Source organism: Sphaerodactylus townsendi, linkage group LG02 (assembly GCF_021028975.2).
Source record: "Sphaerodactylus townsendi isolate TG3544 linkage group LG02, MPM_Stown_v2.3, whole genome shotgun sequence".
In the NCBI taxonomy this organism is placed as follows: Eukaryota; Metazoa; Chordata; class Lepidosauria; order Squamata; family Sphaerodactylidae; genus Sphaerodactylus; species Sphaerodactylus townsendi.
The window spans coordinates 92,778,880-92,788,935 of NC_059426.1; the positions used below are offsets into that span (position 1 = coordinate 92,778,880).

General features: G+C 42.6%; 1 protein-coding gene across 4 annotated transcripts in view; it reads right to left on the bottom strand.

Annotated features, from left to right (window-relative positions):
- SYT9 (synaptotagmin 9) overlaps positions 1-9,453 on the bottom strand; it is an 89,443-nt gene extending 79,990 nt beyond the window's left edge. For all 4 annotated transcript variants that reach the window (XM_048484312.1, XM_048484313.1, XM_048484311.1 and 1 more), the window contains exon 1: positions 8,968-9,453. In XM_048484312.1, the coding sequence (XP_048340269.1) occupies positions 8,968-9,115 (148 nt within the window). In that variant the 5' untranslated portion in view covers positions 9,116-9,453. The remainder of the gene's footprint in view (positions 1-8,967) is intronic.
- Positions 9,454-10,056: the final 603 nt, after the last annotated feature.

Here is a 10,056-nt window from a genome sequence, read left to right on the forward strand (position 1 = left end):
CCCACCTCACAGGGTGTTTGTTGTAAGGGGGGGCGGGCGGGGCGGGGCGGGGCGGGAAAGGAGATTGTAAGATCCTTTGAGTCTTCTTATAGGAGAGAAAGGGGGGGGGATATAAATCCAAATTCTTCTTATTCCACAGTGTACCTATGTATTGTGTGAAGAAATAATTATTTTTGTCTGTTTTGAATCTTGCATCCTTCAGTTTTGAATCTTGCACCCTTCAGGAGATGACCCCATGTTCTAGCATAAAAGAGGGAGAAATCTTCTTTGTGTCCACTCTCTCAACACCATGCATACTTTTATAGATCTCTAGCATGACTACCCTTGACTGCCTTTATTATAAGATAAACAGCCCCAAGCATTTTAACCACTCCTCATAGGGTACAGCCCAGTGGTTCTTCAGGCGTTTCAGATGAATCCGAACTGTTTCATCAGTCTTCGACAACATGGCCAATTGGCCATGCTGACAGGGGCTTATGGGAATTGTAGTTCATGAACATCTGGAGAGCCGCAGGTTGCAGACCTCTGCTCTAGCCCCTTCTGACCATTTTGGTTGCTCTTTTCTGCATCTTCTCAAGCTCTGCAATATCTTCTTTTTTGGAGGGGGGCAGTATGGTGACCAGAAATATACACAGTATTCCAAGTGTGGTCTCACCATAGATTTATATATGGGCAGTATAACAGCAGCAGTTTTATTTCAATTCCTTGTCTAATTAGGGCCAGCATGGAATTTGCCTTTTTCACAACAGCTGCATACTGGGGACATCTTTACCAAGCTATTAACCACCACCACAAGATCCCTTTGTTAGGCTGTTGCTGACAGCACAGATCCCATCAGTATATATATGAAGTTCAGATTTGTTGGCCCAATATGCATCACTTTAGACTTGCTAACCCTGAATCTCATTTGCCATTTTAATGCCATTCCACCAGGTTGGAGAGATCCTTCTGGAGCTCTTCAGAATCTGTTTCTGTTTTAATTACCCTAAATAATTTGGTGTCATCTGCAAACACACTGTTCACCTCCAGCTCTTGGTTACTGATGGACAGGGTTGAAAAGTACTGGTTGCAACAAAGATCCCTGATGGACACCACTGGTCACATTCCTTAATTGTAAGAACTGACAATTTACTCCTACTCTCTGCTTCCTATTTTTTAGCCAGCTCTCAATCCATAACAGGATTTGTCCTCTTATTCCATGACTAGGACATTTGCTAAACAGTCTTCGATGTGGGACTTGTTCAAAAACCTTTTGGAAATCCAAAGCACACAATGTCCACAGACTCATTCCTGTCCTCATGTTACTGGCACTTTCAAAAAACTCTAAAAGATTAGGGAGACAGGACCTGCCTTTGCAGAAGCCATGTTGGTTTTTGCTCAGCAGGGCTTGCACTTCTGTATGTTTGACAATTCTTTAATAATGCTTTCCGCTAATTTACCTGGAACAGCAGTTAAGCTAACTGGTTTGTAATTTTCTGGGTTCCCCCTGGAACTCAGCAGAAGACAGCTGCATACTTTGCGGTAATAGCTGTTAAAAATTAAAGCTGAGAAGTGGAACATTCACCCAAAGGGTTCCATTTTAACAGCCTTCCCAAGGGAAGAGTAGCATGCCCTGGGGCCAAATAGTACATAAGTAAATGATAGGATTTCCAATCCTACATGCTATCTCAAGGAATATATTCCAGACCGAGTTATTTCAGACTTTGGTAATTTGCAGGAGCAGACAAACTGAAGTCTTGATTTTGCTCCTGTACCTCTTGTGCTAAAGTAATGACATCAGGAGTTCTGTGTACAAAAATGGAGCAATGAGACAGATCATTTCTGGTGGTATAAACATATTTATGAATATGTTGGAACCTCTTCTCAAACTAAAAAACTAACAGGTTCCCTTAAAATTGTTACTGAACACAGACATCAGGCAGGTCAAGGATGGAAACTGTCTTCTTTAACTTTAGATGAATAGCTAAATGTTTGGAAAAGTTCCATCTGAGAATGGAGGTCCACTTTAGAAATATAATTACCGGTAGTTGTTGTACAAATTCTGTACTACCACAGCAGAGCCATGGTAACAAAAAAAATGTCCTGTCCACTTCTTATGTTGTTATCAGCATCTCCAAGTGTAGATAAGAAAAACCAAACAGTTCATCTTCCCATCATATCTGACTTTACTTAAAACAGTTAACTGAAATTGAGAGGAAGAGACGTCATCTATGATATCAAAGGAAGAAAAACAAGAAAGCCCCTACAAGAGGTGGACTCACTCTATTGTTCCTAGCAGAGAAGCAGGCTGCTATACATTGTAAGCATATCCAAAACTGAACAGCAGTTCTTTCAGAGAGAAACTGTTGTCTAGATGTTAGGCTCTGGACAAACCTGCTGTACACATAAAAAACATGAGTGGTACTTGATTTCCATTTGCATATACACTGTAATGCAGCTACAGATCATTCCAGTATAAAGTTGCAGTTATTAGTCAAAGTGAACAGACTGCCTGTCATAGAGAGACAGACTGTCTTCAAGTACACTTGGAAACAGATCCACAGATTAGATCTTCTAATAGGAAAAGGTGTGGGGTTTTTTTGTTTCATCCGCTCACAGAAGAAGAGGAGGAGAGTTTGGATTTATATCCCACCTTTCTCTCCTGTAAGGAGACTCAAGGTGGCTTACAAGCCCCTTTCCCTTCCTCTCACCACAACAGACACCTTGTGAGGTAGGTGGGGCTGAGAGAGTTCCGAAGACCTGTGACTAGCCCAAGGTCACCTAGCAGGAATGTAGGAGTGCAGAAACACATCTGGTTCACGGAATAAACCTCCACCACTCAGGTGGTGGGGATTCAAACCTGGTTCTCCAGAATAGAATCCACCTGCTCTTAACCCAGTGATGAAGGGAGGGAAAACTGAGGCTGGGACATGAACTTCCCATGTGCCCCCTATTGGAGGGGGGGGGGTTCTTTGTTGGATCCATGCTGTTCCCACCAATCCTTGAAAACTTGAAGAGAAATCTCAGAGCCCATTAACTGTCTTGTACTAATAACTCAACAAGAATGTTTGTCTGAGTAAATCAAGCTATCTTTGGCCTGTCTATTATTGATGGGTTTCTGCTGAGCCACACTGAGTAAAGTAAAAGGTAAAATTTCCCCTTCAGTCATGTCTGACTCTGGGGTACCACTGCAAGCAGTGATTTCATAGGCAAGCCTCTTTTGTGGGGTAGTTTGCCATTGCTTTCCCCGGCTATTCTTTACCCCCTAGCTATGAGCTAGGTACTCATTTACCGACCAAGAAATGGATGGATGGCTGAGTTGACTATGAGCCAGCGACCAGGATACCTGGCCCACAGATGCCAGCTGCCAGGATATCTGACCCACATGAGCCAGCTGCCAGGATATCCGACTGTGTGAGTAGCAGTGCAAGCACTTAACCACTATGCCACGCGCCACACTGAGTACTGTCTTCCTTTTCTGTAAACTCAATAAGTATTTCTCAATTAAGATGAGACAATTAGGATAAGACAATTGACTTCATAACTGGAAAAGCAGACAGCAAGACAATTCCTTTTGATCTGCCTCACTCCTACAGTGATATATTAGCACAGAAAAGTGGGTTAAATGTACAGGTCTCAAATACTTGTACAAAGTAATTCCATACATAATATAATGGAACAGCAAATAACAGTTTTTCACTTGGATACATAAATGTATTCCATTTCAAAGAAAGCACTATTTTTTAAAACTCAATTTTGCTGAATCTATACCTCAACCAGTAAACTAAATCTCAGTCAGTATTCAGAGGAAGAGACTTGTGCATAAAAGTGGGCTTTTGCACATAAGAGATCCCTTTCTGGATTAGGGTCTGTGAAATACAAACTGATGCTGCATGTATAGAATAACTGATTATCAGTTGTATACAAGGTATCTAAAACTGAATTGTGAGCTGGGCAGAATGCACCTTAGTGATCAACAAAAAAGACCAGATTCAAAATTTCTTCAGAAGCAAAAGAGTCCAATCAGACCTGCAAAGTATGGATTGCGATGTACCTTTTTATTCTTTTTGGCTGTTGTTATAGTTCATGCAGATAGGAATAAGCAACTGCTTCTACTATATAGGTCCACTGATCACAGTTATTAAATGCATACTGCGGCCCAGATCACAACCTCAAGTTATCACTTGTAAGACCCTTCTAATAGTCCCAATGACACCCAGGTTGCATGTTACTATCTCCTTCCAGGCCTATTATTTTTTTCATTAAATTCAGCCCCTTCCAAACAAAAAACACAGCAGATTAAAGACCAAGATTTAACCCCTCAAAAAGCTTATAAGTAAGACAGTTTTTCTAGCCCAGAATATTACAAGGGTATTACTTTAGCTCCAGAAAAGCTTCTTACTTGTATCAAGAAAACAAAACAAAACAAAAAAGCTGATGATTACAACAATATGGAGGATCTGCTAGCGAGGCAACATAGCAGAATAAACATATTTCATTTTTCAATAGTCAGGGTGATACTACAGCTGTGCCAATGCCAGCTACTCTGCTCAGTGACACAGGTACTCACAACTTTAGTATCACAAATGCCAGATAGGAAGGGGCACTGTAACAGGCATGTTTCCCTAAAGCCATTTTTGTTAAGATCAGATGTCCTCTGCAAGAAATCCAAAAAGCTTTTAATAAAACCAATGGTTTAATACACAACAAACTTACTCTACAGCTCAAAAAAACCCAACCAATGTTCTTTTTAGCAAATCCAATGTTCTTTTTAGCTCCTAGATAACACTATATTCAAAAAAGCACTCTAATGATTACATTTCAATGGTGCAGATAACTAGTTTTTGACATTAATCTTGGACATAAGTTCTGAAGCATTACTTAGAATTGAGAAGTAAGACAAAAAGAAACAATAATTTTCTAATTTTTTGACAGATGCCCAAATATAATGTATAGCCACATTTGAAACTTGTAAAATCCATATTTACATTTTTCTACAAAATTAAATTAACTTTAAACTAATACAAGACATTGTTACAAAAATATACTAGGTTTGTAGGTTGTAGGCTTGTAGGCTTCACTTGTCTAATCCAAGTAAGAATTAACTAAAAACTTACAGAAATAATGAAAACAAACTCAGAACAAAAGCAACATATCACATAAAAAACTCTCAGTACCAAAAAGCATCAAGGTTGCACTCCTACACACAATTATTTAGAAATAAGGCTGATTGAAATCACTAGGACATACTACCAAGTAATATGCAGTCTGAAAACAGTAAGAATACCCACCTCCAAATGGGACATGGGTATCCCTGGTAATTTGCACCTCATCGTCAGACTACAGAAATTAGTTCCCTTGGAAAAAATGGTTGTTTTGGAGGGCAGACACCATAGGTATTGTATCCTATAGAGCTCCCAGTCCTACTCAGGCTCTACCTCCAAATCTCCAGGACCTTCTCAACCTGGATCTGGTGTGATTGGATCTGGTTGTTTAGGACTGCACTGTTAATGTTTTCAAGACCCTTATTCAAAACATAACAGCAGCATGGGCTGAAGATTTGTAAATGTGTTAGAACTCTGACAATCAGATGTGCACTGTATGCAGTTGCCATACACGACACCTTAGGCCCATGACTACTTACCTGTTCCTTGAGGAAATACAAATCCACAATCACAAAACTAATATTATCTGCAGTTAACACAATGGAGAGTTGTAAGCAGTGGGGTCCTCCAGGGATCTTTGTTGGTACCAGTGCTTTTCAACCCTGTCCATCGGTGACCAAGAGCTGGAGGTGAACAGTGAGGTGGCTAAGTTTGCAGATGACAAATTATTTAGGGTAATTAAAACAGAAACAGATTCTGAAGACCTCCAGAAGGATTTCTCCAACCTGGAGGAATGGCATTAAAATGGCAAATGAGATTCAGTGTTAGCAAGTCTAAAGTGATGAATATTGGGACAAAACATCCAAACTTCACATACAATGGAACCTTGGTTTTCACCGCTAATCTGTCCAGTGACGAAAACCGAAAACAGTGTACTTCAAGGTACGCCGTTTGCGCATGCGCAATGCTGTTTGCGCATGTGCAATGCAAACGGCACACTGGAGATATTAAAAAGTCGCCTTGGAAGCCGACAAAAGCCGAGGCAACCGCCGATCTCTGTGGAGACCAAATGGCCAGGGGCAACCAGCGAAGACCGAAACTGTCGATCTCCGAGAGCAACGAAGACCAAGGTTTGACTGTATACACTCATGGGATCTGTATTCCATGCTGATCGTAACTAGATACACAACAAGAAAACAAAATTCCTTCCATCATAGTACACTTACATAAATCTATGGTGAGACCATACATAGAATACTGTGTACAGTTCTTGCCATACATAGAATACTGTGTACAGTTCTCCTCTGCCCCCACCCCCACCCCAAAAGACATTCCAGAGCTTGAGAAGATGCAAAAAAATAGCAGCAAAAGTAATCATGGGGGCTAAAGCAGCTGCCATATGAGAAGTGATTAAAACTATTATGGCTATTCTGCTGAGAAAAAAAGGCAGGAAAAGGGAGCCATTATAAAGGTCTATACAATTATGGACAATGTAAAGAGAATGGACAGGGAGAAGTTGTTCTCCCCTTCTCATAATATTAGATTGTGGTGTCCTCTGCTGAAGCTGGAGGGTGAGATATTTACAATTGTGGAACTCCCTGACCTGGGATGTCGTGGTGATGGCTGCCAACATGGAAGGCTTTAAAAGAGGAGTAGACGTGTTCATGGAGGGCAGGGCAATTCATGGCTACTAGTAAAAATCAACACTAGTCATGATGCATACCAATTCTCTCCAGTATCAGAGGATCATGCCTATTATATTAGATGCTGTGGAACAGTCATCTTTTCTATGTGTTTTCTATACTCTGTTCAACATAAAGAACCAAGGAAATGTGTGAATCAACCTGCTGCATCTTCCTGGGTCTTCTTTATGTTGAATGCTCCGCCGGATCCTAGTTCCTGCCATCCCCCTTCCGATTCTCTTTTAGTGTCAGAGAATCATATTTAAGCACCACTTCCATCAAAAACATTATGCCCTGCACTGTGAAACATAGAAGTTTGATAAAACAGCATTTATATTGCCTTGGACAGCTATTTTTGTAAAGCTGCATCTGCCATTTTCTTTCCCAAACTTCCGTTTCACAGTGCAGGATATTATGTTTTTGATGGAAGTGGCTCTTAAATACAATTCTCTGATACCAAAAGAGAGTGGGCACTATTTTGAGCTGCAATCATGCATGCTGCAACTTCTGCCACAGCCTGCATGACCGCACTTAGATCTTTATTCTGAAAGGAGTATAGTCACCTGGTTTGTCACTGTGAGAACAAAGTGCTGGAGTTAATGGACCTTGGTCAGATCCAGCATGACTCCTCTTATGGTAGAGATTGACTGATTCTAGAATTTCAGGGCCAAAGCATGTTTTAATGTCTGTTTAGAAAGCAGAATATAAGACATGTAACTTTCTGACTGAACTGCTTCCTTAAGGAAACAGAACATTATCAAAAGATAAGAAACCAAATATGCCATGATGAAGACAACAGCCATAATCAGCACCAAAGGCTGGGACTCACAGTAGCTTTGATAGAAGATCACAGAGAGGAAATTCACCATGCTTGCTTCTGTATTAAAAATGCTATTGCAAGACAGTATGTGCCTGTTGCAAAATCCAATCCTCCACCCCAATATCTTAAGAACATTTTTGCTAAGGATCACATCCAAAGATTTATTTCAAGAAGAAACAGAAACAATCAGTTTAACCATTTAGCATGTGCACTGTATTTTAGTTCCTGATTTAACCAGATGAATTTACCATAGATGAGGAAGCAAATAACTTCTCAAGCACCACCCATTGAAACAACCTGAACAAGTAGGGTTCTCTATTCTTCTTGCTGAAACAGCTTCAATCCAATTCTGGTCTACTCAAGAAGCACTCTTGAAAAAACACAAAATATGCTGCTGGTTGAATCCTGCCAACAGTGTAATCTGTTTGGTACTGTTTGGTACTGTTTGGTACTAAAGCAAAACATGTTGTCTAGTAACATTAATAAAACTGTTTAGAATAGTAGTGGAACTACTAAAGGACTATGTAATATTGTTATCCCAGTGCATTTATTTGACTCTGTGTGTGTCTGTAAGAAACAGAGTGATTACACAAATTTCACAAACCTTTTGGGCAAGATCTCCATTTTCCAGTGCTTTATGCTACCTTGAAAAACACCACCACCATGCCTTAAAGACAGTATAATGCACCGTCCTGTCCCACTTTTGTTCTCAGGTTTCACTATTGTCAATACTTGGTTCCTGCGGGTGTTTACTTGTTCAGCAGGCACATGGAGAAGTCTTAGGGTGGGAATGGGAGATCAGACAGAATCTCAAAATAGTTCCGAGTAAAACATGGAGTAAATATGCATAGAACTGGGATGTAAGTTGAGGGAGAGAAGGAGAAAATTAATGTTTATAATTTACTTATCTACTCTGAACAGTAAGCAAAAGCAGTATAGAATGTGGTTAATTGATAAATTAAAATCAATAGACTAATTAGCATCAGGCTAAACATACAAGATTCATGATCCATGCCCACCTCCCAGGCATGTAACGCCGAAATACACTTCTCTGAAATAAATTGGGGGTGGGGTGGACAAGACGGCATTCTTCCCAGTTCCTCAGGATGGGGACGTGGACTCCTCCATCACTTACTCGCAGCGAAGGAAATCCTGACTGAGTGGGGGAATCCCTGAATGGTCCAGGTTAGACCGAAACCTGGTCCTTTCATTTCAGGGTTGGGGCCAGGTCTGAACGGATGCGACACCTCTCCGAACACAGCAAGGGCGGCTCCTATTTAATTCTGATGAGGGAATAAAACGGTGGCCGGATCTCCCTTCCGTCCCACTAAAGTTCTCCTCCCCTCCCCTCCTAGCGGTCCGTTGCAGCCCCACTGCTTACCGGAGTCTGTGAGTCGGGGTCTGGCGCTGTCCCGCAGATAGTAGTTGAACTCCAGGCATCGGTCGTTCTCGACGGCCCCGGCGGAGCAGAGCTCGGCCAGCAGCTGCAGCGCTTTCTGGCAAATCTCGTCCTCCCTGCCGCCAGGCATCGCCCCCCAGCATCCTTGTGAGTGGAGAGGAGCTCTCCGGTCGCTCAGACGCGCTTTCTCGGCTGTCGCTGCCTGCCTTCTGCCTGCCGCCGCCAGAGCCACTGGAGAGCCGCCTGCATGCTTGGAGACGGCGGCAGCCACGGCAGCGGCGCCCCTCCTTCTCTTTCTCCCCCGAGCTTTGTCGCTCGCAACTTGGCCGGCTCGGCCTTGGGGTTCTTCCGAAAGCACCGCCTTGCCCGCGAAAGAAAGAACGAAAGAAAGCAACCGGGGGCAGACCTCGCCACCAGTTGCGCGCCAGTCTAGGCGCACATACAGCCACAGCGCGATGGACGCGCTCCCTCGCCTAGTCTCCCGACGGCGCCCGCACAGCTCTTCCTAGTGGCGAGAGCTCCTACTGCAACGCCGGTGGAAAAAGGCGCTTCTGCTCAGCGCCTAAGCCGAGCTCTGGTCGACCCCTCCCGATGTTCCCGCTAGATTTTCACCCTCGAATGAACCTCCCCTCATGTTTCCACCTTTCTTGAACAACACTTTCCCCAAAGTTGATGGAAACAAGTTTGCATAAAACATTCCAAAGGAGCCCTTGTGTGTGAGAGAGAGAGGAATAGCAGGATGGGACCCTATTTGCATGGTAACCTTAGGGTTGCTAGCTCTGGGTTGGGAAATTCCTGGAGATTTTGGGAGTAGAGCCTGGGGAGGGTGGGGTTTTGTGGAGAGGAGGGACCCCAGAAGGGTATAATGCCATAGGGTCCTCCCTCCAAAGAAGCATTTTTTTCCCGAGTGGACTGATTGGTCGTCTGGAGAAAATTGTAATAGCGGAAGATTTCTGGGTGCTACCTGGAAGTTAACAAATCTTTATCCAATATACATTTGGGGAGGTTCTAAAGATGTCTGATGAAAAGTACAGCTTCCTAGTAAAGCTAGGCTGATATCACTTTCCCCTA